The sequence below is a fragment of the Plecotus auritus genome, assembly GCF_963455305.1.
Source record: "Plecotus auritus genome assembly, chromosome: X".
Taxonomy (NCBI): domain Eukaryota; kingdom Metazoa; phylum Chordata; class Mammalia; order Chiroptera; family Vespertilionidae; genus Plecotus; species Plecotus auritus.
The window spans coordinates 98,039,679-98,067,185 of record NC_137784.1 but is presented as its reverse complement, the minus strand read 5'-3'; the positions used below and the strand labels follow the sequence as shown (position 1 = coordinate 98,067,185).

Genomic DNA, 27,507 nt, shown 5'->3' with positions numbered 1-27,507 from the left:
GCTAACATCATACTCAATGGGCAAAAACTAAAACCATTTCCCCTAAGAACAGGAACAAGACAGGGATGCCCACTCTCACCACTCCTGTTCAACATAGTACTGGAAGTATTAGCCATTGCAATTAGACAAGAAGAAGAAATAAAAGGCATCCAAATTGGGAAAGAAGAAGTAAAGCTGTCCTTATTTGTGGATGACATGATATTGTACATAAAAAATCCGAAAGACTCCATCAAAAAACTAATGGACTTAATAAATGAATTCGGCAATGTAGCAGGATACAAAATTAATGCCAAGAAATCTATGGCATTTTTATACACCAATAGTGAACTTACAGAAAGAGAGACTAAAAAAGCAATCCCATTTTCCATCGCACCAAAAAAATTAAGATACCTAGGAATAAACTTAACTAAGGAGGTAAAAGACCTATACGGAAAAAACTACAGGACACTGAAAAAAGAGATAGAAAAAGACGTAAACAGATGGAAGAACATAACCATGTTCATGGATTGGGAGAATCAACATTATTAAAATGTCCATACTACCCAAAGCAATCTATAGATTCAATGCACTCCCCATTAAAATACCAATGGCATATTTCACAGACCTAGAAAGAACTCTCCAAAAAATCATCTGGAATTAAAAAAAAACCCGGAATAGCCACAGCAATCCTGAGAAAGAAGAACAAAGTAGGTGGGATCTCAATACCAGATTTCAAGCTGTATTACAAAGCCACTGTTCTCAAAACTTCCTGGTACTGGCACAAGAACAGACATATAGATCAATGGAATAGAATAGAGAACCCAGAAATTGACCCAAATCACTATGCTCAATTAATATTTGACAAAGGAGGCATGAACATACAATGGAGTCAAGACAGTCTCTTCAATAAATGGTTTTGGGAAAATTGGACAGATACATGCAAAAAAATGAAACTAGACCACCAACTTACACCATACACAAAAATAAACTCAAAATGGATCAAGGAGTTAAACATATGACAAGAAACCATAAAAATACTAGAGGAATCCACTTCCAGAAAAATGTCTGACATATGCCAAAGCAATTTCTTCACTGATACTGCTCCTAGGGCAATGGAAACTGAAGAGAAAATAAACAAATGGGACTACATCAAAATAAAAAGCTTTTGCACAGCAGAGACCATCAATAAAACAACAAGAAAGCCCACTGCATGTGAGAACATATTTGCCAATGATAGCAACGATAAGGGTTAAATCTCCAACATTTACAGGGAACTCATGCAGCTTAACAAAAAGAAGATAAACAACCCAGTCAAAAAATGGGCAACTGATCTAAATAGACATTTTTCAAAAGAAGACAGAAGGAAGGCCAAGAGACATATGAAAACCTGCTCAAAGTCACTAATCAACAGAGAGATGCAAATCAAAACAACAATGTGGTATCATCTCACACCTGTCAGAATGGCTATTATCAACAAATCAACAAATGACAAATGCTGGCGAGGATGCCGAGAAAAAGGAATCCTGGTGCACTGCTGGTGGGAATGCAGACTGGTGCAGCCACTGTGGAGAACAGTATGGGGTTTCCTCAAAAAACTAAAAATGGAACTCCCATTTGACCCAGTGATCCCACTTCTAGGAATATATCCCAAGAAACTAGAAACACCAATCAGAAAGGATATATGCACCCCTATGTTCATAGCAGCACAATTCACCATAGCTAAGATTTGGAAACAGCCTAAGTGCCCATCAGCAGATAAGTGGATTAAAAAACTGTGGTATATCTACACAATAGAATACTAGACTGGACTAAAAAAGGAGTTCTTACCATTTGCAATAACATGGATGGAGATGGAGAGCATTATTCTAAGTGAAATAAGCCAGGTAGAGAAAGATAAATATCACATGATCTCATTCATTTGTGGAATATAATGAACAACATAAACTGATGAACAAAAGTAGATCCAGAGACAGAGAAACATCAATTAGAACGTGAAACCTCAGGGAAGGAAGGGGAGGGGGCGTAAGGGGGAGAGATCAACCAAGGGACTTGTGTGCATGCATATAAGCCTAATCAATGGACACAGACAACGGGGGTGGGGTCATGAATGGGAGGTCGGGGGTAATGGGGAAATAAGGACACATATGTAATACCTTAATCAATAAAGAAATTTAAAAAAATAAATAAATAAAGTTGTATGATCCCTTGGCTTTAAGTATATTCACAACATTGTGCAACTATCACCACTATCTAGTTCCAAAATAGTTTGTTTCCCCCCAAAGGAAGCCCCATACCTATTAAGCAGTCACTTATCATTCTTCCCTTCTCTCAGGATTTGTCAATTCTGCATACTTCATATAAATGTAATCATACAGTATGTGGTCTTTTGTGTCTGGCTTGTTTCACTTAGCATAATGTTTTTAAGGTTCATCCATATTATAGCACACTAGAGGCTCGGTGCACAAAATTCATGCATGAGGTGGGTCCCTCAGCCCAGCTTGCACCCTCTTACAATCTGGAACCCCTCGGGATGTCTGACTGCTGGTGTTTAGGACCGATCCTGCAGGGATCCCTGCGGTATTGGGCCTAAACTGGCAGGCAGATATCCCTCTCACCATTTGGGATTGCTGGCTCCTAACTGCTCACCTGCCTGCCTGCCTGATCGCCCCTAACCCCTCTGCCTGCCTGCCTGATCACCCCTAACCACTTGCTTGCCTGCCTGATGCCCCTAACCACTATGCCTGCCTGCCTGATCACCCCTAACTGCTTGCCTGCCTGCCTGATTGCCCCTAACCACTCTGCCTGCCTGCCTGATCACCCCTAACTGCCTCTGCCTCAGCCCCCGCTACTGTGGCTTCATCCGGAAGTACGTCCAGAAAGTCATTCAGCTGTTGGGTCTAATTAGCATATTACACTTTTATTATTATAGATATCAATACTTAAGTCCTTTTTATGTCTGGGTAATATTCCATTGTATGGATGTACCATGTTTTGTTTAGCTATTCATCTATATCTACATACTGGTTATTGTAAATATTGCTGCTGTGAACATTCATGTATACGTTTTTGTTTAAACACCTGTTTTCAATTATTTTGGGTATATACCTCAGAGTGGAATTGCTTGGGTCATATGGTAAGTCTATGTTCAACTTTTTGAGGAGCCATTAAATGTTTCCCTAGCAGCTACCCCACCTTACATTCCCACCAGCTATGTATGAGGGTTCCAATATATCCACATGCTGGCCAACTCTTTTCATTTCCTTTTCTAAAAACAAAAAATAGTCATTCTACTGGGTGTGAAGTGGTATCTCATTGTGGTTTTGATTTACATTTCTCTAGTGACTAATAATGTTAAGTGTTTTTTGATGTGCTTATTGACCATTTGTATATCTTCTTTAGAAAAATGCCTATTCAAGTTCTTTGCCCATTTTTAAATTTTGTTGTTGTTGTTGAGTTGTAAGAGTTCTTTATATATTCTGGATAGTAGACCCTTATCAGATATATAACTTGCAAGTGTCTCCTCCTATTCTGTGAGTTGTCTTTAAACTCTATTCAAGAGAACAAAATTGGTCAAAATTTTAAACATTTTGATAAGGTTTAATTTATTACTTTTTTTTTCTTTTGGTACTTATGCTTTTGTGTCATATCTAAGAAACCATTGCCAAATCTAATCATGAAGGTTTACCTGTATGTTTTCTTCTAAGAGTTTTAGCTCTTATATTTAGGTCTCTAGTCCATTTTGAGTTATTTATATATGGTGTGAGATATGGTCTACATAACTTCATTCTTTTGCATATGGCTGTACAGTTATCCCAGCACCATTTGTTGAACAGTCTATTCTTCCTTCCATTTAATGGTCTTGGCACCCTTGGTGCAAATCAGTAGATGAATGGGTTTATTTCTGGACTCTCAGTTCTGTTCCATTCCTTATGCCAGTACTATGCTGTTCTAATTACTGTAGCTTTGTAGTAAGTTTTAAAATTTATTTTATTTTTAATTTAAAATTTTTATTGATGAGAGAGATGGGGGGGGGGGAGAGAGAGATTTGTTGTTCCACTTATTTATGCATTCATTGGTTGATTCTTTTATGTGCCCTAACTGGAGATCAAACCCATAACCTTGTATCAGGATGATGTTCTATCCAACTGAGTTATCTGGCCAGGGCCAGGTGTATTGTTGACTGAACTATATTATTTTACTGCGTCTAGAAACATGACAGAGGGATGAAAATACTAAAATGTGTTTTATTTTTCCAAAGAGCAGCCTTACCCCAATTAACAACAAAGGAGTGTCCAGCACCCCTATCAACCAATGCTACGGACCCCTTCCCCTGACCTAAGGCCTAATTCTGATTCCTCCCCCAGGAAGATTATAGGTTAGTAGGTGCCAGGCCTGGCACATCTCACAGATGTTGAGGTGAAAGGACCTTATTTAACTCCAGCTGTTAACCAGAAGTTGTCTGTGCTCATCTCCCTTGAAAACACAGAAGAATGAAAACATTTGACATTGGGTACATAGAGGGTGCGTTGGTTCTCAGCATGCAGGGAGGGAGGAGTGGGTTGCAGGAAGGGTGGGGAAGGAAAAGTAGAGAAAGGAATCCCATTTCCTTCCCTCAGTTTTCTTTCAGAAACCTGCCAGAAAAGGATTCAGTTTGCTTTTCCTGAATATCTCATAAAATCCTATGGTTGGTTCCTGTCATAACTTTTCTAGGTTTCTCCTAACCAATATGGCTGAGGGAAAGGGTAGGGCCTTAGAAAGAGCCCTATTTCCCAAAGGGGTTTCAGATATTTCTGGTTCCTGTTTTAAGGGAACTGGCGGTTAATCACCTGGCCTTCAAAGGGGCTTCTGCTAACACAAATATCTGGAGATTCTTAGGAATGAGAGGTGCCCTGGGGTGTATTTTTGAGGTGTGAAAAATGCTATGTCAGGAATCCCAGAGGATACTTTTTTGAAGCCCATACAGAGGAACCCAACTGGGAGCTCCAGGATCAGATAGTTTGCAGAGGTGGAAGCCCGCCATAATGAGGACAAGGTGACATGCTCCGTATCCACACCATTGCGGGTAGGAGCACTCAGTTCCTCAGGGTGCACCCATTAGTCTTGTATCCATGAACATTAATATAAGTAAAGGTAGTGTGTTGTTTATGTAAACTTAGCTTACAGGCAAGCCCTCTTCCAACCTGATTTTCTTCCCTCCACTGAGCCCTCTTATAGAGAAATACCAAAATGCTGATGGGTTTTACTGACACAGATTGTGCCTTCATCCCAATCAGCCCCTCCTGTTAATAAAACAGGGGCACAGGACAAGAGAACATGCACACCCTGTCACCTTGTAAACTCCATTAAGTGGTTGGACTCCTGTCCCAAGGGCAAAGGGGAGCCACTGAATATTTTCTAAGCAGAGGAGCAACCTGAACTTCTTGTTTCTTGTTTTCACCTGCAAGGGAACAATCAGAAATTGTGCCCCTTACCACTAATGAACCTATTGACCTGAAGTGTCAATATTACTGTAGTAAAAAGGGATAATTGTTCATGAAGGATTTCTGCTTTAGGAATTCTTCAGCCAGAGGGATGTCCAACTTTGAAGACCAGTGATAGCGTACAGAGTTGACTCGTTTCTTTTCTTCCACTTTCTTCAGAGCTCCTTTGAGCCCTCATCTATACCCATGCGTGCACAGTCCTTGACAACATTTGCCACGCTCACCTCTCCCAGCAGCCCCCAGCTATCCGTTAGTTTCAGCACCCCAGCTACCACCCAGGGCTGTTTGGATTCTTCAGCTGCTCGACACAAGATGGCTTTAAACCCCCGAAAACAAAAGAAGTACCTTCAAGCTACTGTAAGTCCTTCAAGAGGCCTGGGAATAAACTCCTATGTGATTAAGGATGAGTTCCAAACTTTGCAAACTGCACCTAGGGAAGTGGTATGATTTGGAGGATCCATAGCCTAAATTGGGGTGGTAAAGTCAAGGGCACTGTCCGAGGATTGACACCCCCAGAGAGGTGACCAAACTTAAATCTAGTGATTGGGATGTCCTATGCATGTGGAACTTACATAAAAGAGACTGAAGAAAATAGAAACAGTAACCTAAATTCCTGGAAACTGCTTGTTGTATTAGCATCAGGAATTCACTCAACCCTCTTTGTAGAGGATATTCAACCATAGCCCAAAATTAGGATTCTTTTAATTATTAATCAAGTAAGACCTATGTGTTACAAATTGCAGCACTGTTCCACTCATTTGGGACAACTCCAAGCATTCAAAACTCAGCTATTAACCTAAACCCCCAAAGATCTCTCAGTATCACATTGATGTCACAAATTACTGTTTTACAACTTTCAAGCAGGTAGAGCTACACTTAATGAGCCAATTCTGTTAAAAACATGGCCACAGATCAGATTCAGAGATCTGACAGCAAGGAAAAGTAACAGTTGATAGCAGAGAGGGGCCATTTAGTACAGGGATCAAGAACCTTGCCCACCTTTATAAGTCCCTCAGGGCCACACTGTATCATAATCCAATGTAATAGGTCATGTTCATTATTTGCCCGAGTCATCAAGAAAAGTTAAACTGCCCTAACCGGTTTGGCTCAGTGGATAGAGTGTCGGCCTGCGGACTGAAGGGTCCCAGGTTCGATTCCGGTCAAGGGCATGTACCTTGGTTGCGGGCACATCCCCAGTAGGAGGTGTGTAGGAGGCAGCTGATCGATGTTTCTCTCTCATCGATGTTTCTGACTCTCTCTCTCTCCCTTCCTCTCTGTAAAAAATCAATAAAATATATTTAAAAAAAAAAGAAAGAAAAGTTGAACTATGTTCCCTGATCTCTGTTTAGGAAGGTAGGGAAGTAATGTCTTTGGGAAAGATTTTTACTAAAAGCTAAGAATTAAAATATGCTAATGTTTATAAGGATGTGTCAGTTAGCTGGAAGACTGATTCACTTTGATCAAACACCTAATTTCTCAGTGACTGTGGCCTATAAGTTAAGGGCTGTAAATCAAAGCTGAAAGAGTCTAAGTGATTTCATAGTTTTAGTATTTTACAGGAAGGAAATCAAAGCACAAATAGTTGCCCAAGGTCAAACACCCTATTGGTGGCAGATCTAAGGCCAGAACCTAGTCTTCTGACTTCCAATCCAGTACTCTTTTCACCCCACCATGTTGCTCCTTGATTCAACATCTCAATTTAGCTTTAGAAAAAGAACAAATACAACCTGAAAGAACAGTAGGCAGGGTAGCAAGTCCCCCTGGGCCTCTGGTGGACCTGAGAGAATTTCCTTGGTTCAGTGTCAAGCAGAGGATGACCAATTTCTATGCACTAAACCCTGTATATGCATTATCATCTTGACACTTCACAAACCTGGGAGATGGGGAATGTTGGTTAAGGGAAACTTAGTGTGACCCTTCTGACTTCTTTCTGCATCGCCTAATTGAGGAAAGACCTGAGTATCAATCACTCTTTAAAAAGGCTGGAACATCAACTTCTTCCTTGTGACTTTCTACCTGATACTCAAATGAATATAAAGGGGTACAGGATCATATATGACACAGAAGCTGCTGCCACTTTCTCCCTGCTTTAGAATTTCTTAGGTCTTCAAGTCCCATAGGAGGTTTCCCTTATCTCTACTTTATAGATGTGGACACGGAGATTTAGATAATAACTTGCCCAGGGATCCACAGAGAGTAAATAATGGAGCAGAGATTTGAACCCAGGTCTCTCTGACCACATTTACTCAGAAGTAATTTTGAGCTGCCCTTGAATAGGCATGTCAAGTGGGAACATAAAGAGTTGTATTTTTGTATTGAATGCATGTCATAAATGCTTACGTTAAGCAAATCCTGACACTGTTCAATACAGTGCTACTCTGACATGTCTACAGCTGCACTGTAATTATCTGAAAACCTTGTTTATTCTAAACCAATTTTAACCCATTCAGTATAAATGCTGAACCCTTCATCTTTTCCTCTCTTCCTTCCCAACAAAACCCTGATCCTCTTTCTTCTTTTGAGTTGGAAAGACAAAATTCATATTCTCACTAAATTCCCTGGGGATGAAAAAGCCAAACAGGATTTGAATTTGGCTCCCAGGTGTGATGAAGCAAATTTAATAATTCCAATGTTGCCAAGAATATGATTGTTGTCAGGCACAACACCCCATTTTCAGATTTATTGCCCAGCAGTGTGTTTCAGTGGTTTCCGGGGTGTTTTAGAAAGTTCTCTGTAGCATATCTCTCAGAGATTAGAAGCTTCAAATGTAGGTGAACCACTTCCAATAGGTAAAATGATCACCAGGTGATGAATGCCATTGGAAATAATTTTCATTGTTAATGGTATTGTTGTGTTCCCATCAGAGCCATTTGGATATCAGAGATGTTTTCCCTGATTTTTTCCCCCTTTGGCAACCATGCAGGGATGGATGAGCACTTTAGTCTGATTCAAGCTCTTTCTTCTCTCTTTCAGTTGAAGCCAAAGCAGGAGGAGCCAGGCCTTCCACTGGTTTCTGAAGAGAAAATCAAACCAAAAGCAGTTACCCAAAAGAAGCTCAAAGACAGTGCAGGTTGGCACACTTCACCCTCACCCAGAAGCATGTACTATGAGCTTAATTGCACAGTGCTATGTGATGGGAGTTACCCAGGCCAGCTGTCCGTGGTCCTCAGAGAGCTTTCAATTTAAGATGCATACTAATGTGGTCCAGGTTTCTCCATCTAAACTGCTTAATTAATACAATTGCCACTTGCAGGTGATTTAGGTAAAGGCTCATACTGATCCCTCTTGTCTAAATGAACTTACAACCAGAGGTGTTTTGTGTTTGTGAGTTTCTTCAATCCTCTCTAACTCTACTGTACATGCTGAGTTCCTTAGTGAGCCCAGATATTTGAGAGCAGCCAATAATTTCCCTTCAGCATTCCCCCTCAGCAACAGAACCAGATAATAATTGCAGAATTGGCCCAAAACTAGTTTTTTTAAAAATATATATTTTTATTGATTTTCAGAGAGGAAAGGAGAGGGAGAGAGATATAGAAACATCAATAATGAGAGATAATCATTGATTAACTGCCTTCTGCACTCCTCACATTGGGGATTGAACTCACAACCCAGGCATGTGTCCTGACTGGGAATTGAACTACGACCTCCTGGTTTATAGGTTGATGCTCAACCACTGAGCTATGTCAGCCAGGCCCAAAACTAGTGTTTTAAAGTTGCTTTTCTCTTTCTGTAGAGCAGTGGTTCCCAACGTGGGGCACATGCCCCACAGGGGGGCAATTTGATTTTTAAGGGGAGCATTTTGATTTTTAAGGGGGCAATTTGATTTTTAAGAGGGGAAATTCGAGAATGAGTTATTAACAGTGAACATTTTCATTTCTTATGGTTCTAGGGGCCTCATATACAGTATATAAATACATATTGTGCCATATTTATGCATTTCAGTTCTCTATTGTATGTTTTGAAACTTTATTTGCTATTTTTTTCATATCACTTCATATTATTATTATTTTTAACAATTTCTTAGTGATTTCTTCCTCAGTACTTCAACTGTCCTTTTGTTCTTTTATTTTTCTCTTTCATGGATGCCATGTTCTTTGGAAGCTTGTTTAGACCAAGTTAATGGCCTTATAGGCTTCCTCCACATGAATAGGCGTTCACTTTTTGAATAATAAAAATTATATGTCGGGGTGGGGCATCAGGATTTTAGAGATGCTTAGGTGGGGCATGGCCAAAAAAAGGTTGGAAACCACTGCTGTAGAGAGAAAAGGTCTTGCATTAGCAGTGAGACCAGTTCCCATATCCATGGGCTAAGAGGGCTAGGGCAGCTGCAGACAGATGTCTTTTATAGCTGACACCCATCAAATCCCCAAATAATACCATGGGAGTGAAAATCTGTGTGTGTGTATGTATATGTATCCACATATACACACACACATCAGTTGGCTCCAGCTGATGGCAACCTAATTTCAAGTAATACTTGATAAAACAAAATCCCAGTTCCATAAATTAAGTCAAACAATTATTTCATATTTTTCCACAAAGGAGTTCAAAGATAGGATATTCTTAAACAAATTTTTTTCATGAAAACTAACAGAATTGTTCTGCAAAGAGAAACAGAGAGAAAGAAATGAGTAATTCCTTTTTACCTTCTTTTTATTGTTTTTTTTTCATATTTACTTTTAATATTTGTCCTTTTATACACAGAGGATAGAACTGATTCAGTGTCCATGGGGGCAGATACTGATTGGATTTCCACATAATGGGAATAGTTTGGAGTGCACCCAGCTATGCTCAGTGCTGTATGCTGGATATGAAGCCACCAGGTGGAGCTAGGGATGCAGTGTATGATGGGGGAGGGAAGGCAGTGAGGGCCCTCCCACCTGGGCATCAAGCTGAGTTCCTTAGTAAAAAATATAGCGAGGAGCTCAGCTGGTGTAATTCAGTGGTTAGCATTGACCCAGGAACCAAGAAGTCACAGGTTCGATTCCCAGTCAGTGCACATGCCCGGATTGCAGGCTCAATCCCCAGTAGGGGGCGTGCAGGAGGCAGCAGATTGATGATGTTTCTCGTCTCGTTGATGTTTCTATCTCTCTATCCCTCTCTCTCTAAAAATCAATAAAAACATATTTTAAAAACAGAGAGAGAAGAGAATTTGTACAACTGTTGCCTTGTGTTTGACCTGAAGCCTATGGACTAATGCAATTAAAGCTTGCAAGAATTTCTTTGCATGTATATTACATCAGATTAATTTAATACAAGAGAGTAGCCCTGACTGGTGTGGCTCAGTTGGTAGGAGTGTTGTTCCATCCATTGAAAGGTGCTAGGTTCCATTCCCGGTCAGGGCACATGCCTAGGTTGGAGGTTTGATCTTCGGCCCTGGTCAGGGTGCATGCTGGAGGCAACCAATCAATGTCTCTTTATCACATTGATATCTCTCTCTCTCTCTCTCTCTCTCTACAAAAAAAATCAATGAAAATGTCCTCAGGTGAGGATTTACAAACAAAAACCAAGAGAGTAGGAAACAGAAGAAAAGGGAGCTATAATTTTACCTCCAGATAACCCCTGCTCACATCTTTCTAAAAAAAATAAAGCATTACCTGCATATTATGTGAAAATTAAATAGAATTAAGTAGAAAATACAAATACTAATTAGGAAGTAAAATTTCCCCTTGCCCTGCCCTAGTTGGTTTCCTAAAAGAGAATCATTGCTGCAGGTTCAAAAATTGTCTTTTGATGTGTCTCACTCCTAATGGTGGGCAAGACTATTGATATAATGGTAATGAGCCAACCTTAGAATCAGTTCATAAAACTGGGATTTTACTTCACTTTTAGTGACCAGTTGCTCTAGCTTCTGAATAGCTTCTTCTTCATGCTAGAAAATTCAATACCAAATAGGTACCCATTAGGCCAAGGCAAATTGTTCTTATTTTAGGAAGTCAAAAGCACACATATTTTTCCTTTTCTTATTTCTATCTGGTATAGGTCCCTCAAGTCAGGAACAGAGCATCAAAACTGAGATTTATAAGACAACAGACCAGGCTGCAAATGCAGATGCTGCTGAGAGTCAGGGCTACTCATGGCCAGCAGCATATGGAAGACGACGTGGAAAAAAAGAACCAAGTGTTTCAGAAAAGAATGAGTGTGGATCCAAAGGATGGAGCTTTATACAACCTAGTCGAGGGCTTGGCTTAGGTAATAGAGCTGGGTACCCATCTGCTGACAAGATTGCCAGGGATAGCCCTTTCTGCCACTTTTCCTTGGAGACACAAGTCATGAAGCAGCCCAGAGTTCCACAAGTAGAAACCACTACTCCTCAGGAGTTGCTTTCAGATGAAAATGACACGAGAAAGAGAATGGCTGGTTTAGATTTTAAAACCAGAAAAGCATCAGTATCATATATCAGACCTAATGACATGAAAGAGTCCATGGCTAGTGGTCCATCACAATACCATGAAGATGGGGCTTCTGGAACTAAGAAGTCAGAAGCCATAACTTCTCTTTCATCAATGGTGGAAAACCCTTCTACAAGCCAAGAAGATACCATGTTCTCAGTGGCAGGGGAGGCTCAGGTGCATATGGATCCCTTTCATATTCAGTCAGAAGAGGAAGAAACTTCCAGCTTTGATTCAAAAAGTGACCAATTTGAAATGAAGTCAGCTCAGGATATCTCAACTATCTGCAAGGAAACGCCTTCTGGAAATGTCATCCAGGCCTTTCCAGCAAGTGTTTTGGATATGGCAAGTGCTTTGACAGAGGGAGGAATTTCTGTAGAGAGGATGCCTCCCAGAAGCCTTTCCCAATCTTTGGGGAAGCTGGAAGCTGAAGGAGTCTCCTTAGATTCAGACAGTATTTCAGAGGTGGAAAGTGGTTCTGATCAACAGCTGGCTCCTGGATACATTTTCCAGTCTTCGAGGAAACCCAAAGATGAAGAATTACTCTCAGATTCAGAGCGTGCTTCTTCAGAGAAGGGCAGTGGTTTTGAACAGGATCTGGATCCCGAATATTCGTTCCAGTCCGTGATGAAGTCCAAAGATGATCAAGAAGCCTTTCCAGATTCAAACAGTTTTGTTGGGAACTTGTGCAGTTCTCATGAGCAGCTGGCTGCCAGATGTGCTTCCCAGGCTTTGGAGGAGCCTGAAGACAACGTGCCCACAGAATCAAATAGTAATTCTGCAAAATACAGTAATCCTAATGATTGGAGCAGTTCTGAGGAAGATATGCCTCCCAGACATCCTTCCCCGGTGTTGGGGACACCCACAGCCCAACAGGAAATCTCGGTTTCAAAGAATACACTTGAGGAGGAGTTGGTTGTATCCATGGAGCAGACTCCTTCCAGACACCTTCCTCAGCCCTCTGTGAAGCCATCTGTTCAGCAGCAACTCTCCTCAGGTTCAGCGAGTGCTTTTTCAGAATGGGTGTCAACACCTCCCATGAACTTTTTCCATCCCTGGCTGAGCCCTAAATCTGAGGAACAAGCCTCTACAGGTCAAGCAAGTATTGCTCCTGAGTGGGGCATTTTTATGGAGCCACTGCCTCCCAGAATGCATTCAAGGCGCCTGATGAAGCATAAAATTGAGCAACCAATCTCCTCAGGCCCAGAAATTGCTACTATTGAAGGGATCACTTCTACGGAGCTGAAGCCTTCAAGAAATAATTTTCAGCCCCCAGTGAAACCAATAGCTGAACAAGAAATCTCTGCAGGCCCAGAGAGCACAGCTGTTAAGTGGAGCATTTCTATGGAGCCTCCTTCTCCTAACATTTTAGCCCAGCCCATGATGAACCCAAAAGTTGAACAAAATGTGTTCTTAGGTTCAGAGGGTGCTGATAAGGTCATTTCAGTGGAGCCAACACTCCCTGAATGCTCAATAAATCCTCAAGACCAGCATGTCTTCTCAGAGAACACTGCTAGTAATAAGGACATGTTTGTGGAACCCCTGACTCCAAACTACCCTGGCCAGCCATCGGTGAAGCTTAACTTCCAGCCACAGACTATTTCCAGTGACCCAGGGAGTGCTTCCACAGATTGGAGCGATCCTGTGGAGCTGATGCCTCCCAGACACACAATGGGCTCCTGGGTGAGCACCATCTTTGAACAACAACCCTCTGCAAGTCCAGAGAGCACTGCTGTGGAGTGGGGAAATCCTACAGAGCCACTACCTCCCAAAATGCCTTCTCAGTCCCTAAGAAGACCAGTTGCTGAGCAAGAAGTCTTCTCAGGTTCGATGAGTGCTCCTGAAGAATGGAGTGGTCTTGTGCAGCTGAAGCCTCCTCGATACACTTTGCAGCCCTGGGTGAGCCCTAAATTTGAGCAACAAACCTATGCAGGTCCAGAGAGCACCATGACTGAGAGGAGCATTTCTATGGAGCCTCTGCCTCCCAGAAAGCCTTCACAGCGTCGGATGAAATCAGTAGTCAAACAACCAATCTCTGCAGGTCCAAAGAGTGTTGCCATTGAGGGGGACATTTCTACAGAGCTGCTGCCTCCCAGACATTGGTCCATTGTGAGACATAAAATCCAGAAAATGATGCCAACTTCTGAGAATGCTGCTGTTGGGTGCATTTCTGAGAGGCCACTGCCTATCGAATATCCCACCCACTTCTCAAAGCCTAACATTCAAGAAATATCCTTACATCCAGAGAACACTGCTGTTGAAGGAGGCATGTCTAAGAAATCACTACATCCCAAGTGTCCTTCTCAGTCATTTGTGAAATTTATGGCACAGCATGTCTTTTCAGAGAGCCCTAATATGAAGGAGCAGGTTTATGTGGATCCTCTGTCTTCTAAACAATCTTCCAAATATTTGTTGAGACCTACAGTTGAGCACCAAGTTTTCTCAGGATGTGAGAGTGCTGATATCGAGGGAGGCATTTCTTCAAAGTTGCTGCCTACGAAATGTCCTTTACAGTTCTCGGGGAGGCCTGAAGACCCACAAGGAGTCTTCTCATATTCAGAAAATGCTCCTGTTAAGTGCAACTATCCTCAAGAGCAACTGCTTCCTGGATATCTTTCCCAGGCATGGGGGAAGCTTAAGTATGAGCAAGAAGTATCTTCAGTTTCTGAGAGCTCTCTTAAAGAATGGAAGAGTTCTGAAGAGCAGCTGCCTTCCAAATGCCCTGTCCAAGCTGAGGATGGGGCTGAATTCCAGCCACAGATTTCCTCAACAGGCTCAGTGAGTGTACCTGTAGAGAGGAGCAGTGCTGAGAATCGTCTGTCTCCCAGACACCCTTTCCAGGCTTTTGCAGACCCTCAATATAAGCAACAAGTTTATTCAAGTTCCATGAGTGCTGCTGCCAAGGGAACCAATTTTGAGAGCAATCCTAGCAGCTGGGCCCTCCCAAAAGGTCCAGCTTCTCCAAGCAAAACTAGGGGACACATCCAAGACTCTGAAGACCTCTTCAAGGACATCTCAACTCCTGCTACCAAATCTGTGAGGTTCACCCTTGCTCCTGCCTGGCCACCACCCACTTCTGGGGACACTTACTCTAAGGAGGATGTTCTTGAGAGTAATGATCAAAATAACGACTATTCAAATTTATCCACCAGTGAGGCTGATGTTGAAAACATCTTCGGAGTTCGACTGAAAAGGATCCCTTCCTCACAGAAGTACAAGAGTAAGGAACAAAACAATTCTACCAAGCTCCCTTCACTCTCCTTGGGCCCAGTTTCATCTTACACAGATAGAGAACCACAAATCAGAAGTGCTTCCCAGGGGCTCCTGGGCATCGCCAAGAACCTTACCACAACATCTGACGTTGCAGAGAAGCAAAAGAGCAAGCCCAAATCTGACAGCATGCCCAAGAAGAAACCTGATTACAAGATCCCAGGTGAGACTATCTTTCCATATGGCAGTTAGGTACCAAGTGGAGGGAAGAACTGTTAATCAAAGTCTTGAATGGGAAGAATTCTGTTCTAGCCTTGCCTGCTGAGTTTTTTCCTTTGATGGGGCTGGTTTGTTGATTTGGGGGCAGGATAGTGCCCCATTCTAGATTAAGGGTTTCTCTAATGGACACATGACCATCTTCCCATTCCCTCTCTCCCACCCTCTGTACACCTTACATTTGGGTGAAATGTTATGATTTTCTCAAAACACTTTTACATGTATTATGCTCCCCCCAACACCATGTGGATTTTTAAAGACAGCTCATTAATAGAGCATTATGTTCAGACTCGCAGCTTGAAATCTTAATTTACTATAAGTGGTTGTACTTCCAGAGCTTCTTCCCTCATCTGAAATGTCTAAGAATCCAGAACTAGGAGATCTAATCTCTCACAAAGTCTTTGCATTGTCAGACTCACCATCACATAGTCTTGTATATGCCTATAACCACACCCATGTACCTACACACTTGCATGAGGAACTATGAAGTAACAAATACTGTAAGCATTTCCTTGGAGTTAGAGGAATGGCATTAATGGCTAATGGCCTGGACCTCTGGCCTCCTATGAATTTTTCCAGCCCACCTGGCAACCATTGTCCTATCATGATTTAGAGAGAGGAAGAGGGATGGACAAGGAAGGGAAAGGTACCAGTAAGAGAACAGTATGTAAACTTCGAAGTACAGCTTCTTATCTACCCAAAGAACTCCTGCCTTACTAGGTTGTGGGAGGGTCCAAAAGAAGGGGGCTCTTCTCTATGTGATATCTATTTATTTTCACTGGGAAATTCACAAGGATCCCACTGGGACATTATTATGGGTAGGCCCCAGCCTGGGTAGGCACTCAAGACTCTGTCTGCCTTGCTTCAGTTCTAACTCCGTTAATTCCCTTCTCAGGAAAGGCTCCTGGTAAACACTCAGGTTATTCCACCTCAGAGCCATCTTGGATAACCATGGTCAAGCAGAAGCAGAAGAATTCCACGACCCAGGTTCCTACGAAAGAGCTGAAAACCAAGAATAGAGCTGGAACAAAGGCTGGAACTAAGGTGCCTAGATATGAGGTAGGACCTGGGGTAGCCCACAAAACACTCCCAAGGGTTTCATTGGGAACTTTGCCAGGCATGCAGCTTCCCACTTCTTTGGTTGCATTGATCAAGACAGGAGGACTCTTCAAAGGAAAAGACTTGCTTTGTACTCAAACAAATGTGCCCCACTTTGTGCTCTTAAAGAGTGTATGAAAGTAATGCATGTGAAAAGATTCTATAAATCAAATCCTGTCCTAAACATTCTAAAGCAGATTCCATGAAATTGGTTGAGAAATAAGGAGTAATAAAAAATCCTTTTAAGTCATAAAATATCCCAAAGGATTTTTTTTATTTCTTTATTGATTAAGATGTTACATATGTGTCCTTCTTCCCCCATTACTCCCCATACCCCCCACTCATGCCCTCACCCCCCTGTTGTCTGTGTCCATTGGTTAGGCCCATATGCATGCATACAAGTCCTTTGGTTGATCTCTCCCCCTTACCCCCACCCTCCCCTACCTTCCCTCCGAAGTTTGATGGTCTGATCGATGTTTCTCTGTCTCTGGAACTGTTTTTGTTCATCAGTTTATGTTGTTCATTATATTCCACAAATGAGTGAGATCATGTGATACTTATCTTTCTCTGACTGGCTTATTTCACTTAGCATAATGCTTTCCAGTTCCATCCATGTTGTTGCAAATGGTAGGAATTCCTTCTTCTTTAGTGCAGCGTGGTATTTCATTGTGTAGATATACCACAGTTTTTTAATCCACTCATCTGCTGATGGGCACTTAGGCTGTTTCCAAATCTTAGCTATGGTAAATTGTGCTGCTATGAACATAGTGGTGCATATATCCTTTCTGATTGATGTTTTAGCTTCTTGGGATATATTCTTAGAAGTGGGATTACTGGGTCAAATTGGAGTTCCATTTTTAGTTTTTTGAGGAAACTCCATACTGTTCTCCACAGTAGCTGCACCAATCTGCATTCCCACCAGCAGTGCACCAGGGTTCCTTTTTCTCCGCATCCTTGCCAACATTTGTCATTTATTGACTTGTTGATGATAGCCATTCTGACAGGTGTGAGATGGTACTGCATTGTTGTTTTGATTTGCATCTCTCTGTTGATTAGTGACTTTGAGCAGGTTTTCATATGTCTCTTGGCCTTCCTTCTGTCTTCTTTTGAAAAGTGTCTATTTAGATCAGTTGCCCATTTTTTGACTGGGTTGTTTATCTTCTTTTTGTTAAGCTGCATGAGTTCCCTGTAAATGTTGGAGATTAAACCCTTATCGTTGATATCATTTGCAAATATGTTCTCCCATGCAGTGGGCTTTCTTGTTGTTTAATTGATGGTCTCCTTTGCTGTGCAAAAGCTTTTTATTTTCATGTAGTCCCATTTGTTTATTTTCTCTTTAGTTTCCATTGCCCTAGGGGCAGTATCAGTGAAGAAGTTCCTTCGGCATATGTCTGAGATTTTTCTGCCTGTGGATTCCTCTAGTATTTTTATGGTTTCCCGTCTTATGTTAAGTCCTTTATCCATTTTGAGCTTATTTTTGTGTATGGTGTAAGTTGGTGGTCTAGTTTCATTTTTCTGCATCTATCTGTCCAATTTTCCCAACACCATTTGTTGAAGAGACTGTCTTGACTCCATTGTATGTTTGTGCCTCCTTTGTCAAATATTAATTGAGCATAGTGATTTGGGTCAATTTCTGGGTTCTCTATTCTATTCCATTGATCTATATGTCTGTTCTTGTGCCAGTACCAGGCTGTTTTGAGATCAGTGGCTTTGTAATACAGCTTGAAATCTGGTATTGAGATCCCCCATACTTTGTTCTTCTTTCTCAAGATTGCTGCAGCTATTGGGGGTCTTTTTTTATTCCAGATGAATTTTTGGAGAGTTCGTTCTAGGTCTGTGAAATACGCCGTTGGTATTTTAATGGGGAGTGAATTGAATCTATAGATTGCTTTGGGTAGAATGGACATTTTGATGATGTTGATTCTACCAATCCATGAACACGGTATGTTCTTCCATTTATTTACGTCTTCCTCTATCTCTTTTTTCAGTGTCCTGTAGTTTTTTGCATATAAGTCTTTTACCTCTTTAGTTAAGTTTATTCCTAGGTATCTTAATTTTCTTGGTACGATGGTAAATGGGATTGCTTTTTTAGTCTCTCTTTCTGTAAGTTCACTGTTGGTGTATAGAAATGCCATAGATTTCTTGGCGTTAATTTTGTATCCTGCTACCTTGCCAAATTCATTTATTAAGTCTAATAATTTTTTGATGGAGTCTTTAGGGTTTTCTATGTACAGTATCACGTCTTCTGCAAATAAGGACAGTTTTACTTCTTCTTTTCCAATTTGGATGCCTTTTATTCCTTCTTCTTGTCTGATAGCAAGGGCTAGTACTTCCAGTACTATGTCGAACAGGAGTGGTGAGAGAGGGTATCCCTGTCTTGTTTCTGTTCCTAGGGGAAATGGTTTTAGTTTTTGTCCATTGAGTGTGATGCTGGCTGTGGGTTTATTATATATGGCTTTTATGATGTTGAGGTATGATCCTTCTATTCCCACCTTGCTGAGAGTTTTTATCAAAAAAGGGTGTTGGATTTTGTCAAATGCTTTTTCTGCATCAATTGATATAACTATGTGATTTTCCCCCCTCAATTTCTTTATATGATGTATCACGTTTATTGATTTGCGGATATTGTACCATCCTTGCATCCCTGGTATAAATCCTGCTTGGTCATGGTGTATGATCTTTCTGATGTACTGCTGGATCTGATTTGCTAGGATTTTGTTGAGGATTTTAGCATCTATGTTCATGAGGGATATTGGCCTGTAATTCTCTTTCATTGTGTTGTCTTTATCTGGTTTTGGTATTAGGGTGATGCTGGCTTCATAGAATGAGTTTGGAAGTGTTTCTTCCTCTTGAATTTTTTGGAATAGTCTGAGGAGGATAGGTTTTAATTCTTCCTTGAATGTTTGGTATAACTCTCCTGTGAAGCTGTCTGGGCCTGGCCTTTTGTTTGCTGGAAGCTTTTTGATGACTGCCTCCATTTCTTCCACAGTTATTGGCTTATTGAGATTTTTAGAATCTTCCTGATTGAGATTTGGAAGGTTGTATTTTTCTAGGAATATGTTCATTTTCTCCAGGTTGTCTAGTTTGTTGGAATAGAGTTGTTCATAATATTTTTAAATAATCCTTTGTATTTCTGTGGGGTCTGTTGTTATTTCACCTCTTTTATTTCTGATTTTGTTTATTTGGGTCCTCTCTCTTTGCTTCTTGGGGAGCCTTGCTAGAGGTTCATCAACCTTGTTTACCCTTTCAGAGAACCAGCTCTTGATTTCATTGATCTTTTGTATTGTTTTTTTGGTTTCTATGCCATTTAATTCTGCCCTAATCTTTATTATCTCCTTCCTTCTGCTCACTCTGGGTTTTTCTTGTTGCTTTCTTTCTAATTCTTTGAGTTGTAGCATTAGATGATTCACTACCATTTTTTTCTTGTTTTATTAGGTAGGCCTGTAGAGCTATAAACTTCCCTCTCAGGACTGCTTTCATTGTGTCCCATAGTATTTGCATTGTTGTGTTTTTATTGTCATTAGTCTCCAGGATGTTTTTAATTTCTTCTTTGATCTCATTGGTGACCCAATCAATATTTAATAACATGGTATTCAGCTTCCAAGTGTTTGAGTGTTTTGGATTGTTTTTATCGTAGTTTATTTCTAATATTATGCCATTGTGGTCTGAAAAGATGCTTGGTATGATTTCAATCTTCTTGAATTTGGGGAGACTTTGCTTGTGACCCAGTATGTGGTCTATTTTTGAAAATGTCCCATGTGCACTTAAGAAGAACGTATATTCCGCAGCTTTGGGGTGTAATGTCAATTTGAAGATGTCAATTTGGTCCATCTGATCTAGTGAGTCATTTAGGATTATTGTTTCTTTGCTGATTTTTTTGTCTAGAGGATTTATCCAGTGATGTCAGTGGTGTATTAAAGTCCCCTACTATGATTGTATTGTTGTCTATCTCTCTCTTGATATCTTCCAGGAGATTTTTTATGTATTTGGGTGCTCCTTCATTGGGTGCATATATGTTTACCAGGGTTATATCCTCTTGTTGTATCGATCTCTTTAGTATTATGAAGTGGCCTTCCTTATCTCTTATTATGGCCTTCACTTTGAGGTCTATTTTGTCAGATATAAGTATTGCTACCCCAGCTTTTTTTTCATTTCCATTTGCGTGAAAGATATTTTTCCATCCCTTCACTGTATGAGTCCCTTGTTCTGAGGTGGGTCTCTTGTAGACAGCATACATATGTGTCATGTTTTTTTTTTATCCATTCAGCCACTCAATGTCTTTTGATTGGAGCATTTAGTCCGTTTACATTTAAAGTTATTATTGAAACGTACTTGTTTGTAGCCATTTTTATTTTTTGAGGGTGTTTTCCTTCTTACTTTTTTGTTTCTTCTTTTTACAGCATTCCCTTTAGCATTTCTTACATTGCTGGTTTGGTAGTGATAAACTCCCTTAGCCATTTTTTTGTCTGTGAAGCTCCTGATTTCCCCTTCAATTTTGATTGATAGTCTTGCTGGATAGAGTATTCTTGGATTTAGTCCCTTGCTTTGCATCACTTTGTAAACTACCTTCCATTCCCTTCTAGCTTGATGTGTTTCTGTTGAGAAATTATTTGATAATCTGATGGGGGATCCTTTGTAGGTAACTCTCTGTCTCTTTCTTGCAGCCTTTGAGATTCTCTCTTTGTTGATAACATTTGCCATTGTAATTATGGCGTGTCTTGGTGTGGGTCTTTTGGGATTCATCTTGCTTGGGACTCTGTACTTGAGTAACTTTTTTCTTCCCCATATTAAGGAAGTTTTCTGTCATTATTTCTTCAAATAAATTTTCTAATCCTTGCTGCTCTTCTTGTCCTTCTGGCAGCCCTATTATACATATGTTATTTCATTTTGCATTGTCCCAAAGCTCCCTTAGGCTCTCCTCCTGCTTTTTAATTTTTTTTCTCTAGTTGCTATTCAGATTGGGCTTATTTCTGTACCTGATCTTCTAACTCGCTGATTCGGTCCTCTGCTTCTTCTAGTCTACTGTTGAAGCCTTCCATGGTGTTTTTTATTGTAGCTATATCATTTTTCATTTCTTCCTGATTTTTGCATAGGTTGTTGATTTTCTCGTCCATCTGGTGTATGAACTGTATGACCATTACTCTAAATTCTTTTTCTGTCATGTTGCATGCTTCTGTTTCACTTATTTCCTTACTTGGCGATTCCTCTTTTTCTTTCATCTGGGGAATGCTTCGTTGTCTCCCCATTCTATCACCAGAAGGTTCAGATGTCAAGTTCTGGGAGCCTGGACCGTGTGCAGTGGGAGTTTTGCACCCCCCAAGTGTCACTGAAGAGCTCTGATACCAAGATGTGCGGTTGCTGTGGGTTGGTGGGAACCACACTCACCCTGTGTCAGAGTCACAGGCACTTAGTGTGGCCTCGTGTGTGCACCTAGAATCAGGGACCCTGCCTGTGCCACATTGAAACAGAGAACCCAATAGCAGGTGCCAAAAATCAAAGTCCCCTATTGTGTGTCTGGAGTCAGAGGCTCCCTGTGTCCATCCTGAGAATCGAGTATCAGAGTCTCCGTTTCTTGGTGCTACCTCACACTGAGAATCAGGTCCCTGTGTGCACATGCACCAAGAATTGGAGTCGCTGGCTCTTAGTGTGAATGTACTGGGAATCAGGGATCTCAGGTGCACATAATGAGGAACGGAGTCTAGTCACTGGTGGTCAATGCTGCCTCTTGTGTGGAGATTCAGGGTCCCCGATCTGCCCGGGAGACCGGGTTGCTCAGTCGCACTGTGTTGGCAGGCGGTCCACTTCTGCCCTGCGGTAAACAGCCCTCTGTGTGCGCTTGCCCTGAGTCAAAGTCAGGTGGCTCTGCCCCTTAGTGTGGGTGTGGGGTCTGGTCACGCGGGTGTGTACTGTGGAAAACAAACTCCCTGTGTCCATGTACCCAGGCTCAAATTCAGCACTGCCTTCCTGTGTGGGCACGGGGTCTGGTCATGGGGAACAAACTCCCCGAGACCGCACATCCAGGTTCAAATTCACCACAGCCTCTCTGCTAAGGTGCAGGGTCTGGTCATGGGAAACAAACTCCCCGGGTTTGCACCCCCAGGCTCAAATTCAGTGCTGTCTCCCTGCGTGGGCATAGGATCTGGTCACAGAAGACAATCTCCCCAAGGTCGTGCACCTATGCTCAAATTCAGGGCTGCCTCCCTGCCTGGGCATGGAGACTAGTCACGGGAAACAAATTCCCCGAGTTCACAAGTCCAGGCTCAAGTTCAGCGCTGTCTCCCTGCCCTGCATGGGCGTGGGACCTGGTCGCAGAAGACCACCTCCCTAGGGGTGAGCAACTAGGTTTGAATTCCGCTCAGTCTCCCTGCCTGGGCATCGTGTCTGACACCAAGGCTCAAAGTCAGGCAGAGTCGCCACTGCTTCGTGTGTGCAGAAAGCCTTATTGTGTGGCTGGAGTCTGGTAGTTTCTATATTGCTGCCGTGAGGGCGGCGGGGGAGGGGGATTGGCTTTGTGACACAGAAATCTGCAGCCGGGTGCCTGGAGTCCTGGTGTCCCTGGATCTGTAGCTGTGGTGGCAGGTCTTATACCAGAGCGGCTGTAGGGTCCTGGTTTGCTTCCGAGACCAGACTGGGTGGTGGCGAGGTTAGGATCCTAGTCTCAAGCAGTTCTGTTCTTCAAGATGGCGTGGTCTCTGTGCCACCAGTGTCCTCCCCAGAGTGTTTGCGGCAGCCACAGGGTTTTGCCGTCTAAGACTGCCCAGATTAGCAGCCCCCTGGAAGAACTGCAGGGTCTAACTGTCCCTATTTCACTCACACACACACCCACACACACGTCCGCACACACCTCTATCATTCCCTCACTCTCTCACACACTCTCCCTCCCTACCTTCCTGCCGGTCGCCATCTTCCTGATCTCCCCAAAGGATTTTTTACGACTGGGGTGAAAGTTTTTTATCACTGGCGTGAAAGTTGAAGAACTATCCTTACAGATATTCTAGACACACACACACACACACACACACACACACACACACACACATTAATTTAGATCAGTATGGAGAGGTTCATTTGAAAAGCTTAAACTGTACAATTTTGAAAAGACCTATAGTTATATTGTTTTTTTTTTTTACTCTTTTATTAGTGTAGATTCTTTTTTTTTTATTAAGGTATTATATGTGTACATATCTTACCATTGCCCCCCCCACCCCACTCCCATACATGCCTCACCCCCCAATGTTTTGCATCCGTTGGTTACTCTTATATACATGCATATAAGTCCTTCAGTTGATCTCTTATTTCCCCCACCTCTCCCTAAACTTACTGCTATAATTTGACAGTCTGCTTGATGCTTTACTGCCTCTGTATCTATCTTTTTCTTCATCAGTTTATAATGTTTTTCATTATCCCCAAATGAGTGAGATCATGTGGTATTTTTCTTTCATTGACTGGCTTATTTCACTTAGCATAATGTTCTCTAATTCCATCCAGGTGCCTACAAATGGTAGTAATACCTTCTTTTTTATGGCAGCATAGTATTCCATTGTGTAGATGTACCACAGTTTTCTGATCCAGTCATCTGCTGATGGGCACTTAGGCTGTTTCCAAATCTTAGCTATGGTAAATTGTGCTGCTATGAACATAGGGGTGCATATATCCTTTCTGATTGGTGTTTCTAGTTTCTTAGGATATATTCCCAGGAGTGGGATTACTGGGTCAAATGGGAGTTCCATTTTCAGTTTTTTGAGGAAACTCCATACTGTTCTCCACAGTGGCTGCACCAGTCTGCATTCCCACCAGCAGTGCACGAGGGTTCCTTTTTCTCCACATCCTCGCCAACACTTGTCATTTATTGACTTGTTGATGATAGCCATTCTGACAGGTGTGAGATGGTATCGCATTGTCGTTTTGATTTGCATCTCTCGGATAATTAGTGACTTTGAGCATGTTTTCATGTGTCTCTTGGCCTTCCTTCTGTCTTCTTTCGAAAAGATTCTATTTAGGTCTGTTGCCCATTTTTTTATTGGATCATTTATCTTCCTTTTATTAAGTTGTATAAGCTGCCTGTAGATGTTGGAGATTAAACCTTTATCAGTGATAACATTTGCAAATATGTTCTCCCATACAGTGGGGTTTCTTGTTGTTTTGTTGATGGTTTCTTTTGCTGTGCAAAAGCTTTTTATTTTGATGTAGTCCCATTTGTTTATTTTCTCTTTGGCTTCCATTGCCCTAGGGGCAGTATCAGTGAAAAAGTTCTTTTGGCATATGTCTGAGATTTTGCTGCCTGTGGATTCCTCCAGTATTTTTATGGTTTCCCGTCTTATATTTAAGTCCTGTACCCATTTTGAGTTTATTTTTGTGTATGGTGTAAGTTGGTGATCTAGTTTCATTTTTCTGCATCTATCTGTCCAATTTTCCCAACACCATTTATTAAAGAGACTGTCTTGACTCCATTGTATGCTCATGCCTCCTTTGTCAAATATTAAATGCGCATATTGGTTTGGGTCGATATCTGGATTCTCTATTCTGTTCCATTGATCTATATGTCTGTTCTTGTGCCAGTACCAGGCTGTTTTGAGGACAGTGGCTTTGTAATACAGCTTGAAATCTGGTATTGAGATCCCTCCTACTTTATTCTTCTTTCTCAGGATTGCTGTGGCTATTCGGGGTCTTTTTTTATTCCAGATGAATTTTTGGAGAGTTCTTTCTAGGTCTGTGAAATACGCCGTTGGTATTTTAATGGGGAGTGCATTGAATCTATAGATTGCTTTGGGTAGTATGGACATTTTAATGATGTTGATTCTACAAATCCATGAACACAGTATGTTCTTCCATCTGTTTACATCTTCCTCTATCTCTTTTTTCAGTGTCCTGTAGTTTTCCGCATATAGGTCTTTTACCTCCTTGGTTAGGTTTATTCCTAAGTATCTTAATTTTTTTGGTGCGATGGAAAATGGGATTGCTTTTTTAGTCTCTCTTTCTGTAAGTTCACTGTTGGTGTATAGAAATGCCATAGATTTCTTGGTGTTAATTTTGTATCCTGCTACCTTGCCGAATTCATTTATTAAGTCTGTTAGTTTTTTGATGGAGTCTTTCGGGTTTTTTATGTACAATATCATGTCATCTGCAAATAAGGACAGCTTTACTTCTTCTTTTCCAATTTGGATGCCTTTTATTTCTTCTTCTTGTCTAATTGCAGTGGCTAATACTTCCAGTACTATGTCAAACAGGAGTGGTGAGAGTGGGCATCCTTGTCTTGTTCCTGTTCTTAGGGGAAATGGTTTTAATTTTTGCCCATTGAGTATGATGTTAGCTGTGGGTTTATCATATATAGCTTTTATTATGTTGAGGTATGATCCTTCTATTCCCACCTTGTTGAGAGTTTTTATCAAGAAAGGGTGTTGGATTTTGTCAAATGCTTTTTCTGCATCAATTGATATGACTATGTGATTTTTATCTCTCAATTTGTTTATGTGATGTATCACATTTATTGATTTGTGGATACTGTACCATCCTTGCATTCCTGGGATAAACCCTACTTGGTCATGGTGTATGATCTTTCTGATGTACTGCTGGATCCGATTTGCTAGAATTTTGTTGAGGATTTTGGCATCTACATTCATGAGGGATATTGGCCTGTAATTCTCTTTCATTGTGTTGTCTTTATCTGGTATTGGTATTAGGGTGATGCTGGCTTCATAGAATGAGTTTGGAAGTGTTCCTTCCTCTTGAATTTTTTGGAATAGTCTGAGGAGGATAGGTTTTAGTTCTTCCTTGAATGTTTGGTAGAACTCTCCTGTGAAGCCGTCTGGCCCTGGGCTTTTGTTTGCCGGAAGCTCTTTGATGACTGCTTCAATTTCTTCCATAGTTACTGGCATGTTGAGCTGTTTAGATTCTTCCTGATTGAGTTTTGGAAGGTTGTATTTTTCTAGGAATATGTCCATTTCCTCCAGGTTGTCCAGTTTGTTGGAATAGAGTTGTTCATAGTATTTTTTAACAATCCTTTGTATTTCGGCGGGATCTGTTGTTATTTCACCTCTTTCATTTCTGATCTTGTTTATTTGGGTCCTCTCTCTTTGCTTCTTGGTGAGCCTGGCTAGAGGTTCATCAATCTTGTTTATCCTTTCAAAGAACCAGCTCTTGGTTTTGTTGATCTTTTGTATTGTTTCTTTGGTCTCTATGTCGTTTATCTGTGCTCTGATCTTTATTATTTCCTTTCTTCTGCTTACACTGGGCTTTTCTTGTTGCTCTTTTTCTAACTCTTTGAGTTGTTGGGTTAGGTAATTTATTACCCCTGTTTCTTGTTTTTTGCAGTAGGCTTGTAGAGCTATGAACTTCCCTCTCAAGACTGCTTTCGCTGTGTCCCATAGATTTTGGATTGTAGTGTTTTCATTGTCATTTGTTGTCATGATGTTTTTTATTTCTTCTTTGATCTCTCTGGTAACCCAGTCATGGTTTAATAGCATGTTGTTTAGTCTCCATGTGTTTGATTTCTTTGGGTTGTTTTTATTGTAGTTGATTTCCAGTTTTATGCCACTGTGGTCTGAGAAGATGCTTGATATGATTTCTATCTTCTTGAATTTGAAGAGACTTTGCCTATGTCCCAACTTATGGTCTATCTTTGAAAAAGACCCATGTGCACTTGAGAAGAATGTATATTCTGTGGCTTTGGGGTGAAATGTTCTGAAGATGTCAATTAATTCCATCTGGTCTAGTGAGTCATTTAGGATTGATGTTTCTTTGCTGATGTTTTGTTTAGAGGATTTGTCCAATGGTGATAGTGGGGTATTAAAGTCTCCTACTATGATTGTATTGCTGTCAATCTCTGCCTTGATATCCTCCAGGAGTTTTTTTATGTATTTGGGTGCTCCTGTATTGGGTGCATATATGTTTACCAGAGTTATTTCTTCTTGTTGGATTGCTCCCATTAGTATTATGAAATGGCCTTCCTTTTCTCTTGTTACGTCCTTCTGTTTGAGATCTAATTTGTCAGAAATAAGTATTGCTACCCCAGCTTTTTTTTCAGTTCCATTTGCCTGGAAAACCTTTTTCCATCCCTTCACCCTCAGTCTGTG

The 27,507-nt window shown here is 41.2% G+C and overlaps 1 protein-coding gene across 3 annotated transcripts in view; it reads left to right on the top strand.

The window, feature by feature from the left end:
- KIAA1210 overlaps window positions 1–27,507 on the top strand; it is a 78,290-nt gene that overhangs the window by 44,744 nt on the left and 6,039 nt on the right. For 2 of the 3 annotated variants that reach the window (XM_080652109.1, XM_080652108.1), the window contains exons 7-10: window positions 5,619–5,816; window positions 8,433–8,529; window positions 11,442–15,284; window positions 16,233–16,396. In XM_080652109.1, coding sequence (XP_080508235.1) covers window positions 5,619–5,816; window positions 8,433–8,529; window positions 11,442–15,284; window positions 16,233–16,396 — 4,302 coding nt within the window. The remainder of the gene's footprint in view (window positions 1–5,618; window positions 5,817–8,432; window positions 8,530–11,441; window positions 15,285–16,232; window positions 16,397–27,507) is intronic. The other variant, XM_080652110.1, reaches the window with a different exon arrangement.